This window comes from Chelonia mydas, chromosome 1, assembly GCF_015237465.2.
Source record: "Chelonia mydas isolate rCheMyd1 chromosome 1, rCheMyd1.pri.v2, whole genome shotgun sequence".
NCBI classification, from domain to species: Eukaryota; Metazoa; Chordata; order Testudines; family Cheloniidae; genus Chelonia; species Chelonia mydas.
In genome coordinates, this window is record NC_057849.1 from 157,008,517 (window position 1) to 157,031,846 (window position 23,330).

At 41.1% G+C, this 23,330-nt stretch overlaps 1 protein-coding gene and 1 long non-coding RNA gene across 2 annotated transcripts in view; one reads left to right on the forward strand and one right to left on the reverse strand.

Annotated features, from left to right (window-relative positions):
• The window catches only part of DSCAM (DS cell adhesion molecule), a 603,664-nt gene that overhangs the window by 570,862 nt on the left and 9,472 nt on the right, over positions 1 to 23,330 (forward strand). Inside the window, exon 32 of the mRNA XM_043538206.1 lies at positions 3,901 to 4,203. Within this exon, the coding sequence (XP_043394141.1) occupies positions 3,901 to 4,203 (303 nt within the window). The remainder of the gene's footprint in view (positions 1 to 3,900; positions 4,204 to 23,330) is intronic.
• LOC122464081 lies at positions 139 to 11,858 on the reverse strand. The gene is made up of 4 exons (XR_006287942.1): positions 11,756 to 11,858; positions 4,493 to 4,560; positions 2,729 to 2,787; positions 139 to 310 (listed from the first exon to the last, which is right to left on the reverse strand). It is a non-coding gene; the product is annotated as an uncharacterized LOC122464081 (long non-coding RNA).

Consider the following 23,330-nt stretch of genomic DNA (forward strand, 5'->3'; position numbering starts at 1 on the left):
AAGAATCAAGGTATATTTACTTTGCTGTAATAGATGTATGCATATCTAAATCAGTAGGATATTTTTTTATTCTTCAAAGGGAAGGTTTGGCCCTAATAATGTACAAATTATATCTAAAAAAGCACAGTGGTGGGCTGCCCTAATGGCTCATGGATATTTCTGTGTGAAGCTGCATGAAAATCCAGGTGACTCTCTCTTGGGCTGTAAGGAAGTAGCAGAGTTGAGGAAGGCAGTATGTCCACTTTGGTTAAAGAAGAGTACTTCATGTTGTCCATCAGACATGCCTCCAGTTTCATCCAGACTTCTTTATCTGGAAGGAAGGTGAAAACCTTATTATGGGCATGCTAGATTGTGGGCATAATCCTGGATTTGCTATGCTCCAACTTGTAGACCATCTCCAGGGGGTACCCCTTTAGTGTGCCAGATCCCCCCAAGGGGTCACATTCTTCCATAAGGTAGGCCACATGAGCTCAATGCCTCTGGCACTGAGCCTCCCAGGCTCCAGAACACCTGTTCCTCAGCATGAGCTTTGCTCAAAGAATCCAACTGAAGCAGACTCCTGTTCAGAGATTTTTACCCCTTTGGGAGATTGATGCACTTCAGCAAATATCTGTTGTGACTTTATATAGCCTTTTTCAAAACAGAGTAGGGTTTATTAGTCAACTAGAAGACAGCATCGGGAAGTCCTCAGGTTAGCATAGAGAAACAAAGGTGAAGAGAGGGTTCAGACTGGCCAATGCTAGGGCTGCATCCAGCCAGGCTATTCTAGAATCCACCTTGGCTCTGTCTCTTTGTCCTTCAGTCTCTCGTGAGAGCTGCTGTGTTTCTGTAGCTCACGAAAGCTTATGCTCAAATAAATTGGTTAGTCTCTAAGGTGCCACTAGTACTCCTTTTCTTTTTGCGAATACAGACTAACACGGCTGCTACTCTGAAACCTGTGTTTCTGTGTTGCCAGTTCTTATCACAGATATCTGACACCTCTTGCCTTTGTTCTCAGGACATGGCCTGGCTGTGTTCACATGTTCAGCTGCCTTTGCAGTTAGATGTTAACCTTTGGTCATAAAAGTTTCCATTGTCTCTTCCAGGACCTCCATTCACACATGTTCAATTTGCTAATTATTCTGGTCTCCAGCCAGGCAGCTATGTGAGTCAAACACCTCATGTGTCCTGCTCTGCCCCTGGAGCAACATTTTAACCCTTCATTACTCATTGGGTAGCAATACTGAGGTGAGAGGTACAGAGTCATACAGATAGTTCATTAAAATGTTACAGAAAATTCCCACACAAGCATATTGTCACATATCCCAGCACAGCAAGATTCTTCTCGCTCAGGGTAATTTTATTTCATGGACAAGTAAAATATCATTTTTCTCATCATCATCCAGTTATCATGGAAAAGGACATGCAAGTGGGTTCACTGCATGGGCTTGTAAACTTTAACAATGATTTTACAAGCCTGCTTCATAACCTATAGTATTTGAACAAAAGTTGTTAATTACTAGACACCTTCCAACTGTATCCCTGCCCTTTAAGATGTGCAGGGTTTTATATTAGAATTAAAATAGATTTTTAAAATTAAAAGTAAATGTGGAAACTTGGGTCATGGAAGGGGTACACAACACAGGGGTGACAAATAGTATATATGTTATGCTTTTGATTTCTAGGAAAGGAATGGGGTCAGAGTGATAAATCTATTGTTATTTTAAAAGATGAAACAATTGCATATTGAGTTGTACAACCAAACATAGCCGTGCTCCATGTCTAAAGCTATGTCTTCACTAGAAACCCCACAGCAGCACAGCTGCAGTGCTTCAGTGTAGACACATACTACAGCAACAGGATGGGTTCTCCCGTCACTCTAGTTCAGGGGTGGCCAACCTGAGCCTGAGAAGGAGCCAGAATTTACCAGTGAACATTGCCAAAGAGCCACAGTAATACATCAGCAGCCCCCCATCAGCTCCACCTGCCCTGCTCCCAGCGTCTCCCACCCACTGGTGCCTCCCGCTCCCTCCCCGCACCTCCCGATCAGCTGTTCTATGGCATGCAGGAGGCTCTGGGGAGGAGGGGGAGAGAAGTGAGGGCACTGCAGGCTCAGGGGAGCGGGCAGGAAGGGGCGGAGTGGGGGCAGGCCCTGTGGCAGAGCCAGGGGTTGAGCAGTGAGCACCCCCCGGCACATTGGAAAGTTGGCGCCTGTAGCTCCAGCCCCGGAGTCGGTGCCTATACAAGGAGCTGCATATTAACCTCTGAAGAGCCGCATGTGGCTCCGGAGCCACAGGTTGGCCACCCCTGCTCTAGTTAATCCATCTCCTTGAGAGGCCATCAATGGAAGAATTCTTCCATCAACCTACTGCTGTCTACTCCGAGGATTAGATCAGCTTAACTCCATTGCACAGGGATGTGGATTATTCACACTCCTGAGTGACATAGGTGGATCCACTTAACTTTTTAATGTATTGCTGGCCTAAGAATCCATAAATGAAATGAACGAAGGGTCTACCAATTTTGATCTGCTTTCAAGCTCCGGACTCAGATTTGCAAAGCGTGGCAACTTGGGACATATGGGGGCAGAGTTAACATTTCATGAATTGTCCCAGATTTATGGGCCAGTAGCTTTAAACTTAGTGGAGATATGTCCAAGAGTGCTTTAATCATTCAAGGTAAGCTTGAAGGTCCTAATCAAATTAAGTCATATAATAAAAGTACTTATGAATTAAAATAATGCATTTACCTCTTTATAATTGACAGGTGTATTGCTCTTCTTATGGAATAAAAACTGATACCAGGACTCTAGTATATGATATAAAAAATAAAGACTTGCAATTAACAAACTGTTGCATCTAGTTACTGTAGTAGTCTCATTTTATGAACTAGTTGTTGTTGCAGCTACTATTAATATTATTGTTAATGTATTGAGTATCGGTAATGTGCATGGAACTGTACAAAACCTGGAAGACGACATGGTTCCTGCTCAAGGACCTTGTGAAACTTCTCTTCTCTCCTGACACACCACAGCTGAAATGTATAGCATTCCAGGGACTTTTCCGTTTAATTAAATAGAAACATCTCATCTGCTTCACTTTTCAGGGTTTGGCATTGTACTTGCAGTATGCTTTACCATAAACAAGTGACTAATTAAATCTTCAAGAACAATGATGCTTGTTCAAGGGAAGTTGATATCTCCAGGAATTGGTAATGGGAAAAGAGACACTTCTTTATTACAAAGGACTTAATCCTGTGTCCATTAAAGTCAATGGTGAAGTTACCATTGACTTCACTAGTGATGAATCAGGCATCAGAATACAAGCAGACTGGTAGTGACCAAAAGATGTTACCTTCTGATGAAGCCATTTGCTCTATGTGAGATGAGTTGGTGGTTTCAGTCCGGTTCCCAGAAAACAGATGTCGGTCTCAGAATTATTGCCATTCTGTTGTACCTTTGTTGGCATTCTCAACAGAAGGACCAAGGTGTGAATGAATATAGAAAGAGAGCTATCCTTTCACCACTCGAGGTGAGCCCTCTGAAACATGTCTGAGGCACATTAACAGGATACTGTATTGAAACTGCCCATGGCAGTGCAGTGTCTGTTTTGTGAATAAACAGTGGCCTTCTGTTTTTCTTTTGACATGTAAAGCACTAAACTTACTTTTCAAAAGGGAAAGGTGCGGGGGGCGGGGGGGGAGGAAGAGTAGTCACATTTTTCTCACTGAATAAAAGTTTTTTTCTGCTTCTAAGCAAACAAGTCAATTCTGATTCATATACTGCTGGTAAGGCAATGAGACCTCATTCATGATGAAGTTGTCATAGTCAGGAAAACTACACTCTAGTAAAAACCCTTTAATATTAACGATTTAGGTACTGAAATGACCACACTATTTTTTTAATCCTTTTTGGATGTTTAGATCGAGCAAGAAGCAGCATGGTCTCCACAGAAAGTGCCTCCTCTACGTACGAAGAGCTAGCGAGAGCGTATGAACATGCTAAGATGGAAGAGCAGCTGAGACATGCCAAGTTCACAATTACAGAATGCTTTATATCAGACACATCATCGGAACAGCTAACGGCAGGGACTAATGAGTACACAGACAGTCTGACCTCAAGCACACCATCAGAATCGGGGATCTGCAGATTTACTGCTTCACCCCCCAAACCTCAGGACGGAGGGCGCGTGATGAACATGGCAGTTCCAAAGGCACATCGGCCAGGTAAGAGCACAGAGCTAACTTTTTGGTACTTTGGGTGAGTATTTCACTGCATGCATAACGTGATAGATGGAACAAGATATATCGTAATGAAGGAAGAAAATGTTCCTATTTAAGGTAAGTATTCGCAGAGTAAAGAATCACTTTTTATCATAACTGATGTTATATTCAGTGTAAGTTTATCCTCCTGTATACAGACAAATTAAAAACAATGGCATGGTAATACTCTTTCACTGATCTCGAAGGAATGCCACAAAATGTCATTGAAATTGGTTGCAGACAGACATAATACCTTTTCAGGGACGTTGTTGAGATGTTGTACTATCCCCTTGGTGTCTATGCTTGCGGAATTATCTGAAACTGGAAAAAACAAAAATGTAAAAAATATCGAAGGAACAGGCTGCCTCGGGCAACTGACAGCATAGGTGCTGGAACTAGGAGTGCTGCTGCACCTCCGGGCTTGAAGCGGTTTCCAGCATATACAGGGCTTACAGTTTGGTTCAATGGCTCTCAGCACCCCCACTGTGCAAATTGTTCCAGAACCCCTGACTGACAAAGGGATATGGAGCCTGCTACTGGTAAATCACTAACTTAAGTCCATCCCAAGTTGGTAGTGACTAATAATGCCTCATGGGTGCCTATTCATTTTAGTCCAGCTCCTGGAAGGCAATAAATTCGATCTTTAGTGACACCCTAATACTATGTACTTACTTATACAATTCATAGGTATGCATGGTGCTCTGCAGGCAAATATGTCAAAATCCCTTCTCTGAAGAGTTTACAGTCTAGGTTAGACAGTGCATGACATGACACAGGGAGAGATGACGTAAGTGAAGAACAATTTACACAGTGAAACGTTATGAGGTTATTTATTTTATTTGTAATTTCATTTTTAGTAAGTTTGCTCATTAGGCTGGGTTGGTGTCGGGGCTCCCTATATGTTTAGAAAGCAACTCATACATTGTGGGTGCTATCCTAACACAAATAATAAATATTACTAATTGAACAAACGGGATTTGGAGGAAGAGAGAAACAAGCATAACAAATAGTGTTGAACAGGTTGCTCCAGGAGCAGGAAATAGCATGGAGGGAAGTCAGGAGAGGTTTGTGGGACAAGTATACAAGAAAAATGTGAAAGGACTCAGAAAAAGATTAAATGAAGTTGTAATAATATAGGCAGGGAATTACCAAGCCAATCAAAAGGATGAAAGAGGGATGGGTAGAGGAAATACTTTAGTGGAGAAATTGACTGATTCCCACCTGGTTACACACTGGAAACACAGACCCCAAGAGTGATGATCACTTGGGATATGTGAATCTACAGAAAACAAGAATTAAAGGTAATTTTTTTTCTTCCTTTGCTTAGGGGAAATATCCACATTTCACAGTTGAAGGAAAATTACAATCAGGCCCTTCCAGTCAGTCAACAGACATGTTCTATAAATTCCTTAGGCAAATAGAAAAGTAAACTCCTTTCATTTTTCCAAATAAATTACTTATGCTTATTTAATATTTTTAAATGTTCTAATGTATTCTAAATAACGTACATGCTCCCTGAGGGCAGCCAGTGCTAAAATTCAGTGCCCACGCTTGAGTTGGAAAGCTTCATGGTTTAAGATCTCAGCAGTTCCCCTCCAATAAATTAAAGATTTGTAGTCAGCCCTGAGGCCATCAGCTAAATTGATTTGAATTCACACCCATTTTGTTCCTCAATTTTAGCTTCCTCTTGCATTAAGGAGAGGCAATATATCAAGTGTCATGGTAATTAGTGTTAGGGGGCTTATTCCTTCACCCACTTACTTCCCTGGTTCTTCTTCTCGCATGAACAGAGAGCAACAATACCTGAAGTCCAAAGGTGCAAACAATTCGATGTTTATTGGGGTGAACTTCCAGCAAGCATGATTCCAGTTTCCTTCCTTAGTGTCCCCCTTCCCAGCTCTGACACCACAGAGGCTTACCTGTGTCCCTGTTCCCATTTCCCCCTTTAGCTCAACGTGATTCCAATTTCCCCACCCCCATTCCCTGTTCCCATTTCACCCACCCACCCACTTCCTGATTGACTGCAGACTCTATAGTAAAACTTGAGTTCTTCTCAGCTATCATTTAGCTCTATCATTTATCATCTTAGCTTCTTAACCAATCATTTTACTGAAATTTAACTAACCAATCCTAACATATTGTAACATGATTATTTAACCAATTATATCCCACCACCTTAATTAGTTTACACCCAGCAAAATTAATTATACAGCAGACAGAAACAATCACAGAACCAGACAGAGATTATACAGACAAACAATAGCAAAGTGGGAACTATAATGACAAAACAATACAGAAGTGAGGATTTCACATCCCAGCTATTGATAAATGAGTTCTTGCCAGACAGGATGCTATCAAACTAAGTTTCCTTTTACATCTTCTAGGCACTTCCCTTTCTCTGGAGGCGATAGGCACTATCAGGACAGGATTGTATTCCTAACAGCCCAATGGCACTTTCTTTCAATGTGACTAGTTTGGAATGTGAGGAGGTGACCATTCGCTTCCCAGCTTATGGCTGCCTCTGTTGCTTAGCCAAAGGCCTTATCCTAAGAACAGGGCCTCACACTGTCACAGTAAGAGAAGGACCTTACACTGGCAGACAGTGATTTTGATTCTTTCTTTTATACCTCTAACTAGCCAAGTGATAAGAATACACCTAAATTCTTAGAGTACAGGCCTTTACAGACAGGCCTGAATATCTATATCCTAACAATTAGATTTAATAACTTGGAATAGTGATGCAAGTTCCAGTGGCCCAACATGATTATGGCTAAGGCTATATTTTAGTCATGGATAGTTTTAATAAAAGTCATGGACAGGTCACGGGCAGTAAACAAAAATTCACAGCCCGTGACCTGTCCATGACTTGTACTATATAACCCTGACTAAATCTTGGGTGCTCTGGGTTAGGGGGTGGCCCAGGAGTGCCCCAGGTGCTTGAGGAGGTAGCCCGGGGGCACTGCTGGTGCTCTGAGGGAGTGGCAGCGCGTGGCCCGGGCCCCCCACTGGTGCTGGGAGCCGTGAGGGGAGCTCAGCAGCCCAAGATCCCCGCTGGTGCTAGGTGGGGGTGGTGGTGTCCAAGACTGGCCCAGGGGCTGCCCGAGCTGCTCGGATGACCCTGGGGCCAGACACCGGCTGCAGCAGAAGTCATAGAACATCCTGGAAAGTCATGGAATCCATGACTTCCGTCACAGACTCTGAGTCTTAATTATGGCTCGTTGATAATAAATGTTTCTTAACATGAGCTTTCAATGATACTTTATAACTTAAAAGACTTAGACAACATATGGAATTATAAGGAAGTTGATTCTTGAGTGCTAGAAGATAGATTAATATTCCCAGTGTCCACACTGTTGATGGATGACTCAAGTGGCATTATTTTCAATCATTTAATTTTTAGAAATTCTGAGGAAGTTAATAATAATTGAAATATAATTACTTAAAGACATCATTGTGAATCTGGTAGCATGATGAAGAAATAAAAATGATAAAATGTTTAGATTTGCTTGATGAAAACGTTTAAAGATGCATACCTTGACAATGCTCTTTGATTCTGGTTCTCTTATTTAATGTCATTCTGTTTCAAGATCACATCTACCTATCTGTTTCCATGGTATTTTTCTTTTCCTCTATCTCTTGTATTACATCATTTTCTTTAACCTATGCCTCCTTTTTATTAATTTCTGATCTCACCTTTCAATCAAACTTCTATAGCCCTTCTGCTGCCAATTTATGGTTGTAGGGATCTGCATAAATAATCGCTATTGTTCAAAAATAATCCCAAGAGAGTTTGGGATTAAAAATAGAATGTATTTAGAATTTACAAGACATTCCACACCAGATTATAACAACTGGATATTTTCAAAGACTGGAAATATTGAGGCTAAACTGCCTGATGGTAAGAGCTCCTTTTCATTAGAGGAAGGTAACGGAGAGAGATAGGTGCATAAGATAACTGCTGTATAGCACGAATATTAGCCAAAGTCAGTGAGTCAAAGATTTTGGGATATTTTGTGCTGACATCTAGACCATTCAGGTACTTAGCTAACCATTCCTCGGTCTGTTGCTCCCATTAATGTAGACAAAACTCTGAAACCTTAGGACTCAATCCTGCAAACTGCTGAATGCCCCTGTGTGATGCTGAGCACCCTCTATTCTTATTAATTTCATTGATTTTGTGGGGACATAGCATCTCACAGTAGTGCTCAGCACCTTGCAGGATTAAGCCCTTTAGTCAGAGTGGCTGACTCATCCAACAAGTAGCATTTGAGCCATTAGGTTGAACCACTGAAAATGGCTAATGGTGAGCAGTGGAGAGTTTGGGTGCCCATTTAAAAGAAGGGAGGGAGAAAGGCAGGGTAGCCCATTTTCAGTTTTGATGAGGTCTTTATTCAGGGATCTGAATAATAGGATCATCCCTTATTCCCCTCCAGCTCAGCTTCATTCAGAAAGTGTCATCTCAATCCAAATATTTGAATATTTACTTATCCCTATAAATGACAGCTGCAAATAACCATGCCAGGTTGGCATTTTACAGTGGAATTCAATTTGGATGGCTCATCACACATCTAGGCAGGCTTAAAATGTGATCTTTTACAGCACTAGAGCTGGGAATTGGGACTGCCTTTCCAGAACCTCTACATTTTAAATGCAACTCTAATTGTGTAATTAGTAATATATGATAGAAGACCTCTACTTATTCCAATCCATTGTAAACCTTTCAGTCCTTTGGAATGAAATTAGAGACCGTGACCTTTTTTTCTCTCCCAGTCAACTGTGTTTCTGATCCCCTGTTTTCTGATGCTCATGCTTACTTGCAAGTGGCATATTTAGAATTGGCTTCTAGTTTACCTGGATTTCTGCTCCTATGTTATTCATGATGTTTAGTCTACACAATGAAGAGAGTCAGGTACATGAAGCTATAAAATCATGAATTTAACATTTAGTCAATGAAACTGCAATAAGAGTCATTTAAAAGAAAAAGAAAATGATAGGACCTAATAAAACAAACTGACAAAGCTGAAAACAAGAATACTTTTTATACTAAATTAGAGACATGCAGCATCACTTAAATATTCAGCTAAATTATTCTAAAACAACGCAGACTGCCAAGCATATTCTGCTACAATATGTCTCTCTCTCCATCACATCACAAGCGTTCCATCATTTTCACTTATATCAGTAGAACATATTCCAACAAAGCATATTTATAAGGTACCTTTGGAGGGGTTGCATTACTAAATATTCCAGTAGTTGTACTTTTCTAAATATTTTTTTTTTAGAAATCACAGCTGCAGGCGATGGAACAGAGAACTAAAATGGTTTATGAATTCTCACTTGCAGAGTTCTAAAGGCGGAATTCTAAAAACATTTTTGCTAATCTTTCCAAACCCCACATACAGTTTTTTTGGAGACTTCAGATTATTTGCTGGTTTTGCTTTTATGCCAACATTAACACAGTGGTTTTTTTTCTTTTACCTCTTAATAATGGTCAATTGGACATTTTAGACCATTGATCAACATAAAGTTGCTGCACTGTACCTCCTTCTCCCTAAGTTTCAAAATGCAAGAGCATGTTTTCTGATCCACCTCCTGGATGGACCAAGAGTGATATTAATAGAATCTTCTTGTTAATCATTGCATCATGATACCTTGACTTTTTACAGTTTTGCAGGCACAGAGCAGCCTACAGATTTTGCAAACCTTGCTGACTGTACAATATCTGACTGGGTCTCTGAGTCTAAGTCATCTTGCACTGGTGGTGATGGTCATACTGCACAGTATGCCACTGTGATGGCATCATGTGCTAGAATGAAGGTTAAAAGAATAAGGGGATATGAGAGACAGTATTTTGAACTTTGTGTGCAAAATGGGCCCTTCATAATGAGGAGGCCTGTCATGTTTTGGGGTGCAACCCAAACCAGTGAGAGGTTGTGTCACTGCTCTTCCTGTAACCCTGAGTTTCTTTAAATGTTCTGCTGCTGTAGTTTCCTGTCTGGACACTCCCAGCCAACATACAAGTATGCACTGAGTGTCTGTGTGTTAAGCAGCCATGGTTCAACAACTCTGACTCCAGCAGCCTGTTCGTTACACCTCAGCCATACTCTTGTCTCCACCAACCTTAGTTACTATTACCCAAGTGGACCCCAACACACCCCCAGTCAAGAATTTCCCCCAAACCGTCTTCACTGAAGTCTCAGCCCTCTCCTGGAACATTCAGAGAATTAATAAGGTTTGTTGCTTCTTCAGAGAGACAAAATCACAGTTTATTACTTTAACTAGAGTTAGCAAACACTTCAGTTCAAACACAGCTGAGCTGAGCAGTTTCACTGGGTTGGTTTAGATTAAAAGCAAAATAAGTTTATTAACAAAAAGAGACCAGTTTTAAGTGAGGTCAAGTACAAGGGATAAAGACAAAATGGTTACAAGCAAATAAAAATAGTGGGTAAGACCTAACTTGACAAGTTACAACCTTGGTAGATTTCTCACCAATCTTTTTCCTTCCACCCCTGGCTGAGTTTCTGTCAGTCAAGACCTTTCACAGAAGTACAAGTTGATCATTCCCCTTGTTTTCCTAGGTGAAAGGTCTTTGCCTAAACAGGTTTCTCACCGATATTCAGTTCCCAGAGACTTCAGCCCCCATCTTTCTCAGCTTGCATGAGCTCTGGCCTTTTGTATCTGTCCAGGGATGGAGAACAAGATGGCTTTGTCTCTCACCTTATATCTTCCCAAACTCACTGTTTTGTCCCCAGACTCAGGATGACCTCATACTGTTCTTCCCTTCCTGTGGACTTCCAATGGGGGCTATCTTTGTTTTTGATCATGCCTGGCTTAATTTCATTGGAGACAGGTAGATAACTGCCTTATCTCCTGTCTGGAAGAAAACCTGTTCCTCCCTTTGTGTGATCACAGACTTTAAAGCATAATATCAGTGAGTATTTATAATTCCTCATCTAGTACTAGTACATAAATTTTACCATGATATTAATCACCAGTGTGTCATTAGCTTTCATAAAAAACCTTACATGATGCACTTTTATAATGCAGTAATATTGTGTACGGTCAGTCGGTCAATTGCTTATCATCTGAGGTTCAGACTCCTGCAAGAGGCAGTATCCCACACTCGCTAGGTTGATGCCTTTATCTTTTGTTTAAATGTGCCTTCATTGTCTCTGCCTGACAACAAGCAAATACATGTTCCATTGTCTAGAGCAGACTGGGCTTATGCACTGCTTACGAAACACATTTTAAGAACATAATTCTAGCATGAATCCATAATTTTTCGTACGCACCTCATAAATACACCATGCAAGAATATTAATGATCAGTGAGTTACTAGTTTTCCAATGTTATATGACATGCTATCTGTTTGGGTACACTTCATGACAACAGTGTATTAGGTGTGGTTAGATGTCAGGCCTGACAGAAGTAGCTGACACAAAGAAGTGAACCAACAGCCACTGTGTCACAGACCCCCAATGCCCATCATCTTCATAGTGTTAAAAACATGTAATACCTGAAATATGATGCCAAGATATTGTTAGCATTGAACTTAATATCATCCTCAACTTCAAAGCTCCTGGAAGTCTGGGAGTTCACCTAATTTCAAGAGAACAATGGATAAATCAAACGAAAGCAATTGGAAATTGAAAATATAGAGATTTTTAACCTCTTGATCAACAATGTCAGACTAGCTCAGGCTAGTAGGTGCCTCAATCAATTAACATTTCATGGTGATCCAGTCATCTAGGTTAGAAGAGCTGATGGGCTTAGTGCGGTTCTTAGTGGACAGGTGTCCACATCACAGATTGCACCCCCCATTGCCACTATCTGGCAGTCTCAACTGTGATTGAACCAGTTATGGAGACTGAACTATCATTTCAGCACAAGCCCAAGTCCTTTGGGTCAGGACTGAGGCATATTAGCACATCAGTGTTAGGCAATTTCCACTGCTCATGCCTGTGGTCTACCTGGGGAACTGATAAAGTGTTAGTCCTTCATTCTCCAGGGCTGTCACTCAGCACCTGCTTTGAAAAAATGGGTTTGGGAAGTTGAAGCTAAACACATTCAGACTGGAAGTAAGGCATACATTTTTAATTAACCACTGAAGCAGTTTACCAAGGGCCATGTGACTTCTGCCTCACTGTCTATTTTTAAATCATGATCAGATGTTTTTCTAAAATATATGCTCTAGGAATTATTTTGGGGAAATTCTACGGCCTGGAGGTTCTATACAGGAGGTCAGACTAGATGATCACAATGGTCCCTTCTGGCATTGGAATCTATGAATTTGATCTATGAACATGCCCTGTTCTTGTCTTTCACTGCCCTCTCAATGTTTTTTTTTAAATGGAAGAGAAGAGAAGATAATTGTAAGTTTGTGAGGGAGTGTTTACGTCACACAAGGCCTGAGCAGGTTAAAAGGGCCAATTACCCTGTGACAGGCTGCACCTGGAGGAGAAACAGGGCTGATTGGGCCTAATGGCTGATGAAGCCCAGCTTGGAGAGGAGCTGAGCTGGGTTTACAAAGAGAAGAAGTTGGTGGTAAGAGGGGACTGTAGGGAGGAACTCTATTGTCACACCCTAGAGAGAAGGGGAGTTGGCAAGAGACAAGGAGGAGTCCTGGGGGGAATAAACTCTGGGATCCAGCCTGAGAAAACAGACTTTGGCAAGAGCCCAAGAGAAGGCAAAGTAGCCGCAGTGAATGGTGGAGGTTCCAGTGGTAACTCAGGTATGGGCCGGAAGACAGAGAAAGGAAAGTAGGAAAGAGCCCAGAGAAACAGTGGCAGGGTTTGGGATTGCTTAGACCAGTGGTTCTTAAACTTTTGTACTGGTGACCCCTTTCACACAGCAAGCCTCTGAGTGTGACTCCCCCTTATAAATTAAAAACACTTTTTAATATATTTAACACCATTATAAATGCTGGAGGCAAAGCAGGGTTTGGGATGGAGGCTGACAGCTTGCGACCCCCGTGTAATATCCTCATGAGCCCCTAAGGGGTCCTGACCCCCAGTTTGAGAACCCCTGGCTTAGACCACGGTTGCTAGACATAGGATCCCTAAGCTGAAATGCAGAGCAAAGGGCAGCCCTGGGTTCCCCTACCAGCCCCTGGGGAATTGGCATAGTCTGGCCAGTGGAACAGAAGACTGCCTGAGACAGATCGTCCAGTGAGACTTTGATACCCTGGAAGGGGAAAACAATAGTGACCTGGCTGGAGGCCAAGCCATGAAAAGGGAGCAGCTGATTCTAGATGGCAGGGGAGCAAGAACTGAAGGAGGGGGCATCAGACTGGCTGAGAGCTAATCCCCAGGTGCAGCCACAGGGAGGCGTCACAGCAGTAAGTAGAAAACCCCGTGACATAGTTGAAGTTTTCTCATAATGTTGCTATTTTCTGCTTTGAAAATACTGTATTAACACAAAATTGAGTTATCACAACCATTATTCTAACTGCAATAAACATACCAGTCATGGAGTTTATTAAAAATACATTTCTGTTATTATCATTTTAAATCTTGTAATATGACTTCTGTTGATGAGGCTAATAAAATGAAATAGATTTAGTGTTACTTGGCGGCAGGGGGGAGGAACTATGGCTCTGCCTACTCCCCACCCCGCCTTGGTGACTTGTTCCTGGAGGATTATGTCAGGCAAAAAGCCCTAGCACTCCCCACAGCACCCAGTGTGTTGGCTGTCTGAGGGATGGAATCCTGGCTGTCCTCTATCCTTTGTGTGGCCATATGAAGAACTACTCACAACATAGATTTTAGTATGCATATTATCCACACCCTCTGATTTAAATATGTTTACATTGTCCAAGAATTCTCTTACATGCTTTTGTCAATAACAACTTTTATAAGGTCTTTAGTTTCTAATTTATTCAATGCTAGCCATGCCTACCAGAAGACTGAGGTCTAGTCTACTCTGGCATAACGATATTAGTTAGCAATATGATTGTTTTGGAAACATAACTTTGCCAGTAAAAGACCCAGTGAAGATGCAGTTATACTAGTATAAAGGTATCTTATACCAGTATATCTTCTTCCACTTACCAAACCACAATAAGCTATACCAATATAACTGCATCTACGCCAGGGGATTTTGCCACATTAAGTATAGCAGCATAGTTAAAGCAGCAAAATTTCTAAGTGAGGACAAGCCCATGAGATGCAGAATGCAATCACTTCTATGAAATAATTGCTCATAAAGCCCCTCAAGCAGATGTTGAAGATTAATTGCAGCATGTGGTGTGCTGCTTTATGATCCCAAGCAGGAGGTGAAAGTTAAGAGAGTGGCCTGGGCACAAATCTTATTTTCCAGACTCTTACAGTATGGATAAAAATAAGCTACTCAGCGCAATGGGGGTGGGGGTGGGAAATGAAGTATGCAGTAATAAAGTTCAAAGGGTTCATTCTTTCTTTTCAAACATTAGCCCTGCAACTCTGGCAAAAGAGATGTGAACGGGTAAGTGATTAGTTCAATGATGCTGAAGCTGGGGGTTCAGTTTTCTACCTGGCAAAGATTAGAGTGCAACATGGAGGGGAAATCTGTTTTGAAACTCAATTTCTGCTGAAAAGTGGCTGGCAGCAGTACCTGAACCTGATATGAACTCAGCCATTGGAGATTTATTAATGACTGTGAGGCTTGACTCCAGAATAGCATTGACCTGAGAAAATGAATGTTTTATGTCCCCTTTTTTTCTCTCTCTTGTATTTCAGCACTGGTTGAAACTAGAGGTGAGACCAAGCCACAAAGTCTGGCTCCAGAACCAAAACTGAATTTCCTTAAAGATTCAGGGTGTTTGAATCTGGAGTTTTGGTTCAAGTTCACATCTAAACTGAAAACCTGTATGCTGTTTGATAAATCGTGTAGTTGCAGGTTGTGTGATTTGAGATTACCCTTTATTGTGACAAGTCTATAGAGTTGATTAAACTGGTTGGAATAGCATTGGGTTTCTTTCTGCTTTTTTTAACTCTGTGAAAAATTTGCACTTATATGGTCACTGCATTTTTCATCAAAAATTGGGCCAAATTCTCCATTGCCTTATACCTGATAATCACCCACACTTGGGCTAAGTGAGAGAAAAGTATTAGTCACCCAATTTGCAGAAATGTGAATGCCTGCATGAGGTGTAAGGCAATGGAGAATCAGGCCCATCCTTTCTATTTTGTGAAGGGACCTGGATTCCCTCTCCAGTTACCATCAAGATTCAGTAGCTGCTAGAGATATCCTAGGGAGCACTACCCAGTTCTTCACAGTGCTTGTTTAATATCCTTGGATTTGCAGTACTAATTCTATGCTCTTCAATCTGCACAAATGTTGCAAGAGGACATTCAGCAGCGGTCCCAGGATTCTGACTAAAAAGTGAAATGAATGATATAAGAACATAAGAATGTCCATACTGTGTCAGATCAATGGTCAGTCTAGCCTAGTATCCTGTCTTCCAACAGTGACTGGTGCCAGATGCTTCAGAGGGAATGAACAGAACAGGACAATTATTTAGTGATCCATCCTCTGTTGTCCAGTTCCAGCTTCAGGCAGTCAGAGGTATAGGGACACCTGGAGCATGGGATTGCATCCCTGACCATCTTGGCCAATAGCCATTGATGGACCCATCCTCCATGAATTTATCTAATTCCTTTTTGAACCCAGTTATACTTTTAGCTTTCACAACATCCCCTGGCAACGAGTTCCACAGGTTGACTGTGTGTCGCATGAAGAAGTACTTCCTTATGTTTATTTTAAACCTGCTGCCTATTAATTTCATTGGCTGACCACTGGTTCATGTGTTATGTGAAGGGGTAAATAACACTTCCCTATTCAGTTTCTCCACACCAGTCATGGTTTTATAGACCTCTATCCTATCCCCCCTTTTCTCTTTTCTAAACTGAACAGTCCCAGTCTTTTTAATCTCTCTTCATGAGGAAGCTGTTCCATGCCGCTAATCACTTTTGTTGCCCTTCTCTGTAACTTTTCCAGTTCTAGTATATGCTTTTTGAGATGGGATGACCAGATGGAGGGGGATGCTTTTTCAGTTGAATATTTTCATCATGTGGCTTAAAATGCAATAGAGAATATTTTCAATCAAGGTTTTGTTTGCTAGAAGCAGTTCCAAGACTGATTCAAATCATCAACTTGACTCCGTAAAAGAGTTAAATGGACCTGGGACCAGTGCTGAGAAAACTAGTTGAGTAAGCTAATCAAAGCAGGCAGGAAAATAATGGAGCAGGTGGAATGTTTGTGCATAGATTTTTACTATGTTTTTTTAATCTTCACCCAACAAGTCTCTTAATACGTACTATGTGGCAGAACCCTTACACATCTCCTGATTCCGAAGTTACTCCCTTGGATCAACTTTGCAGGAATGGCATCTAACATCTTATTTTATGATGTTTTTCTCTATGCTTGGGATAAGCATTTATGTTTTATTGTGCTGTTGGTAAACTGGGAGCACCTCAGCAAAATTCAGATCCATGCAGTCTGCATCTTGTCACAGGGGCAGCACATCAGTGATGAAAAGAAATGTTCATCATCTTCTCTCAGCTTTTCTTTTTTGAGATATCAGGGGTTTAGCTATCTTTGAGCCTTGACAAGCTAATGTTCTGCAAACCACTTAATTCCACATTTAATAGGGACTCATTACGGAGTTTAAATCACTGGCTTGTGTCATTTCCTTAATTGGTTTACAGAGTGAGGTTCATTTTTACAATTTGTATAACCTGGCTGCTGCATTAATATTGAACTAGAACAGTATTAGATCAGTGACTCTACTGGTTTTGTATCAAACTGGAAACTATATTGAAGTAATTTTAATGCTTAAATCTTGCAGCTGTTTTGATCCAATCCTCTTTTCCAGCCAGCTTTAGTGTGGAAAATTTCAGCTTAAACGGAGCGTGATAGACCTGAACATTATATTTAATTCAATGGGCATAAAAGAGTTGGAGATTGCTTCTGCAGCTACTATATATGAATCAGTAAAGTTCATGTAAGGTAACTTTATCCCACCCTTTTGTGAGAAGAAAACAGAATGAGAGCCCAGTTCCTCACAGATTTCAATAACAGTGTCAAACAGCAGAATTGTGAACGGTTTTCATCTTGTTCTCAAATGATGCTTCATTTTTATTTTTTTCATTTGAAAGTTTATAATGGGTTTTTCACAAGTACTTATTCTATACTGCTTTGGTTTACAGTGTAGTTTGTTTTCTCTTTCATGTTCTGTCAGGTTAAAAAATCCCATGTTTTTATATATAATGTGTATGCATAAAAGAACACAAATGTCCTTCTTTATTAGCAACAACTTAAATTATTAAAAATGAAATATTTATAAAATCTTTACTTTTCATTACTAATTCTGATTGTTTAGTTTCTTTGAATATCTCTCAGCTGCAAATAAAATTAAACAGCCCAGTGTCTTATATACCATGGAGGTAATGGATGCAACTCCACAGTGAAGGCAGAGTTTTGCACTTAAAGCAGGGGTTACATTTATAGTTTGTTTTCAGTCGATGCTCTAGCCCATTGCTGAAATGTTTAGATTGCAAACACCACTACAAGGGAATGTTCAAATCCAAATAAAAAATATTGGTTTTATTTTAATTAATAGAATTGTTTTCACAAAGTCTTATTTTCATCTGATATTTTTTAAAACCTTGGTTTTACGAAACCTTAATTTTGGACCTAAATTGACCTAAGAAGCACCGTTTTAATGTATAATGAGTGAAACATTTCATCTTGCTGGTTTTGTGAGATGCTGTGTGATTTTTATATGCCACATCAAGGCCTCCCCAGAGTAACCAGAAACAATTATTTCCATAGAAACAGTAAATGATCCAGCTGTGCCATAAGATGCTGTGGTCAGTTACAGGTGTCCCTGTTACAATTAGCCCATACCCGAGGTTCTGTTTCTTTCCATTATGCCATGGGACCTTATTACAATTTTAGATTTACAACAGATCTAAAATGTTGGCAGCTGGAAGTGATAGTTTGTTGTTACCTGCAAGAACATGATCATGCTTTTGTCAGACCATAATGTGCAAGCTAACAAGTGTCATTGTATGTGAAGGTAATCAATTTAACAGCATATCCTTATCATAACTGCCGTTTTTCTCAGTGTGAAGGCTTCTTTAGATAGTGACATTTAATATATACCAGGGGTCAGCTACCTTTCGGAAGTGGTGTGCCGAGTCTTCATTTATTCACTCTAATTTAAGGTTTTGCATGCCAGTAATACATTTTAACATTTTTAGAAGGTCTCTCTCTATAAGTCTATATTATATAACTAAGCTATTGTTGTATGTAAAGTAAACAAGGTTTTTAAAATGTTTAAGAAGCTTCATTTAAAATTAAATTAAAATGCAGATCTTATCAGTTTAGTGCCGTGGTTCTTAATCTGGGGTGCACGCACCCCCTGGGGTGCGAGATGTCCTTTCTGGGGGTGCGAGACGTGAGATTTTTTCAGAAAGTAAATCATCGAAAACACAAATTAAGCACAGGCACATAAGTACAACTACTTTGTTTCATCAATCCTATGTATTTATTAACATTATACATTTTTAACGATTACTGTAATATACGAAGTTTTTAAGTTTTCAAGTTTTTAAGCTAATTGTAGTATAATTTTTGATAAGGGCTGCAGAGCGCTGAGCCCAGGCCAGGAGCAGAGCTCTGGGCTGGCTGCCGGTATCCCAGGCCAGCAGCAGGCTGAGCGGGGCCGATGGTCGGTACCCCGGCTGGCAAGGGGCTGGCAGCCGGAACCCCAGACCGTCAGCAGGCTGAGCGGGGTGGCAGACAGAACGCCAGCCCAGCGGTGGGCTGAGCGGCTCAGCCCGCTGCCGGTCGGGGGTTCCGTCCGCCGGCTCCTGCCAGCCAAGGTCCCGGCCACCGGCCCCACTCAGCCCGCTGCCGGCCTGCGGTTCCATTCACCCAGGCAGGCAGCAGGCTGACCGGGGCCGGTGGCCGGGACCCTGGCTGGCAGCAGCGTGCCAGTAAAAATCGGCTCCTGTGCCACCTGTTGCCGATCCCTGATATATACGTATTTTTATGTTGTTCAACCTTTGGTGTCAGCAGCTAGCAAGTTCTTAATTTAAGTAATAAATCTGGATTTCTGGCCCCAGTTGATAAATTAGCAAGAATTACACAATGCACCTTGTCAGCACCACTCAAATTATTTCCACTGGTGGGCATAAGGAGACCCAGTTACAGTAACTATGCTCTGAGCATCACTTCAGGGATGTTATATATCAGCAGCAGTCTTTGATTCTGAGTTTTTGTGGCTTCCAAATCTTCCTACTCTTGTTATTAGTAGAGATTGAAACTACAGCCTAACTTTGAGCTTCTTTTCATAGGGTTTCTAAGGCCACGTCTACACTGACATAATCAAAATGTGTTTTCGCAGCCTACACTGAAGGAATGGGTTTTTCTGTTAGTGTAGGAACACTACCTCCCCACGCAATAGTAGCTAGGTTAATTAAAGCATTCTTCCATCAACCTAGCTGCATCTACATTAAGGGTTGGGGTGGCATAACTGTGTTGCTCAGGGGTGTGGATTTTTCACACCTGTGAGCAATGTGACTGTCAACCTGTATTTTGTGTGCAGACAAGGTTTATGTCAGATTTAACCATGGATTTCAGCAGCAGGGCCTGATTCAAAGCCTATTGAAATCAATAGAATAACTCTCATTGACCTCATTGGGCTTTGAATCAGGTTATATTTGCCAGTTGAATATCCTAAAATATCCCAGGAATATACTGTGAGGTGTACCATGTTCTAGAAAGTGGCAACTCTATGAGATTGTGCATATTTAAAGAATTTTCATTCGGTGCTTCCAGTCAGCAGCAAACTAGTGTTAAACACTGGTGTTACTAACCATGCATAACTGAGAGATGACGTTAGTATGTTTTCTCTATCTCCTCTAGTGGACTGGAGATCACTGTTTCTAAGTGCCCTTAAAAACATGAAGCAGCTTCGGTGATGAGCCAATGATGTTGATTCACCTAGAGAGGTCCTTTTTACAAGTTTTTACAGCCTTGCTGCTGCATTGCTTTGAGCAGGGGATTGGACTAGATGGCCTCCTGAGGTTCCTTCCAACCCTGAGATTCTATGATTCATATTGAACTAGAAAAGCCTCAGATCTGCAGCCATGCTGGTATTGTCAAAAACTGGACTCCCACCCACCAGCTGTGTGATCCGAAGGATACTGTACTTCCATTATGGTATCGGGAGTTAATTCATTCTCAGTTCCAGCACCAGCGGTACAGTGGCAGCCCTTAAAGATGTGCCAGTTTTGCCTGATCCATATAACTAAAATTACTTCAAAGATTTTGCAGTGTTCCCTTGTGTTTTCTACTGTAGCAAATACCTTGGATACTGAAGATGTTGTGCTAAGATTGTCTAAATACAAGTGCTTACTTAAGTATGAGGCAACTGACAAGTTTTTAAAACCTAGTGCCATAAATCAGTCCTACTTCTGCTTGCAATAGTAAGAAGAAGAAATGTACTTCATTTACTGTTTTATTAGAGGCTTCAAACGAGACAGAGGTATAATGTCTATGCCTCCTAGTATTCAATTAATAGGTGCACTGTTTAAGTATGTTTCATTGATTTAATACAGATGTATGTTCTCAGTTCAATTATATGGTAGTGGTTTTGTTTAAGACACTCATTGATTAAGAACCAGGTTTAGGAATTAGAAGACTTAAGCCTAAGTATCTGAGTGAATTACATTCTTTTAAAGTGTTCCATATTAAAGGGAATTTTCATTTTTGATCACTGTGGGCCAGGTCCTCAGCAAGTATAAATCAGTTGATATATAGCTATGCCAGTTTACACAAATCGAGGTTCTGGCCACAAAACTCAACCCCCGGTGGATATTTGGATTATAAACAACAAGTAGCTGAACGATGATGAACGGAGTCAACAGCAGGTGGGTTTGTTTCATTGTGTGAAACTTAACTGCTAATTATTCAAAAAACTAGGGGGAAAAGCTTTTGTGAACATGCAAACATCAGCAGCTTGCAAGAAGCAGTTAAGTATATAGGAGTGCACAGATATATAGCTCTGCAGAGATTTCATAAAAACAATTCCTCTCCCAAGTATAAAGTGCAACCATGAGGGGAACTAAAGAAGTTTTAATATCCCAGTCTAGATATAATAAATATTACAGGGAAGTTCTGGATATCTCCAAATGAGTCCCTCACTAGCAGAGTGTATCAGGGAGATTTTACTTCTTTTGCATTATGTGCTTATGGGCATATGTCCGTGTTTTCATCTTGGGGTTATTTTTGTTTTTGTTTTTGTTTTTTTAGTACCATCTGTGAACTATTAAAACCTCTATCTCCATCTCTGTGAGAAACTCTAAATATGGAATGGCATGGGCTCTAATGTCATAGTGGTTACCCATATGAAAAAAGAATCATAGAAGATCAGGTTTGGAAGGGACCTCAGGAGGTCATCTAGTCCAACCCCCTGTTCAAAGGGGGACCAATCCCCAATTTTTGCCCCAGATCCCTAAATGGCTCCCTCAATGACTGAACTCACAACCCTGGGTTTAGCAGGCCAATCCTCAAACCACTGAGCTATCCCTCCCCACATGCAGCTGCAAGTTAGCAAACTACTAAAATGCATCAAAAATTCATCCCATTCAAAATTAACCCTTTAACTCATTTAAATATGCCAAAAGTTGAGCCCTTTGAGGTGTTTTCATTGGCGTTTGAGCTCTAGTTGAAAGCATTCAAACCAAGCTGAGAACTAGTGAGTGCTTTCACAACTAGGTTCCTAGCCAATCAGAGAATGAGTACACTTCCACTTCCTTTTTGCTCCCTGCTACATGGGTAGTCAATAATAGAGCCCCTCCTTCTTTGACAAACACTTTCCAACTCGGGTTAGATAATAGTTCTGTCTCTCTATTAGTGTGTCTATGAGATATTAGCTACCTTGGGGTAGAAAAAGGAGTAAATAGGCTAGGCCCAGTCCTTCTGTAATAGGGGAGGCAGGGCATAACTCAGCCAATAGTTTTTATAACCATGCACTCTCCTCCTTCTTGCACCTGAACTTAACTCTTTGCTGGAGCACAGGCCAGCATTTTGTCTTTTCAGGACTTTTTGAAAAGCAATACACCAAGTTAAACCTCAGGGCTGTTGTAGGTAAAACCTTAGTAAATAGATGTTAATAGGTCCCAGTCAATTTCAGAGACCTATACCATACACAAATATTTAATGCACACAAAACACATTATTAATAGTATCAAACATTGTAAATGGTATTGGGAATACTATGAATAACTTTTAAACAAAAGCTATTAGACAGTAAATCTATTGGTGTTCCTTACACAGACTTTTCCTAGACTCATAGAATCATAGGACTGGAAGGGAGCTCGAGAGGTCATCTAGCCCAGTCCCCTGCACCCCTGACAGGACTAAGTATTATCCCCCTTTGTTTCTGTTACAAAGATTCAGATATAAGATTTCGACATAACACTTGCTGTACTTCAGCACACACACCAAGACACATTCCCCTCTGATCTCCTTTCTGAGATGATTTCTCAGTCTTAATAGTGTGACCATAGTATATAGCGTGTGTCATCTGTAGTCTTCAGAGCTGGAGGAGATTGGCAGCACCTCAGTCCTTTCGAGCACTTCAGAGCCCTGTCAGCAAACAAACAGTCTGGGGATTGCCACAGCTAGTGGCATCGCAGCCCTTGGGTTAATAGCTGACTGGTCCTCACAGTTGCTGGTGCAACAGAAGTCTGTATCCAAAGTAGTACAGGGACTGGGACTCAGCCCTCACAGCAATCACATTTCTTGGTCCTGTGCTGATCAGTCACTGAGTCCAGAAGGCTGTTTTTAATGCCTCTACTTATAACCTTCTTTACCCCCATCTATGATTGGCTCCACTCTCAGAGGGCTACTAGGGTATAACCTGCCAGGTAAGCGTCCCTCAATGAAAATTTCCTATACAGCCTCAGAACGGTTATTGAGCGTGCCTAGTAACTACCACAACCTGTTCTCAAAGTTTCTGGGTTTTTCTAATTGAGGTACCCTGCCTGGCTGTCTGCACAGACCATCCAACTAAGATGTCTCCTCCCCACTGGTTCTCT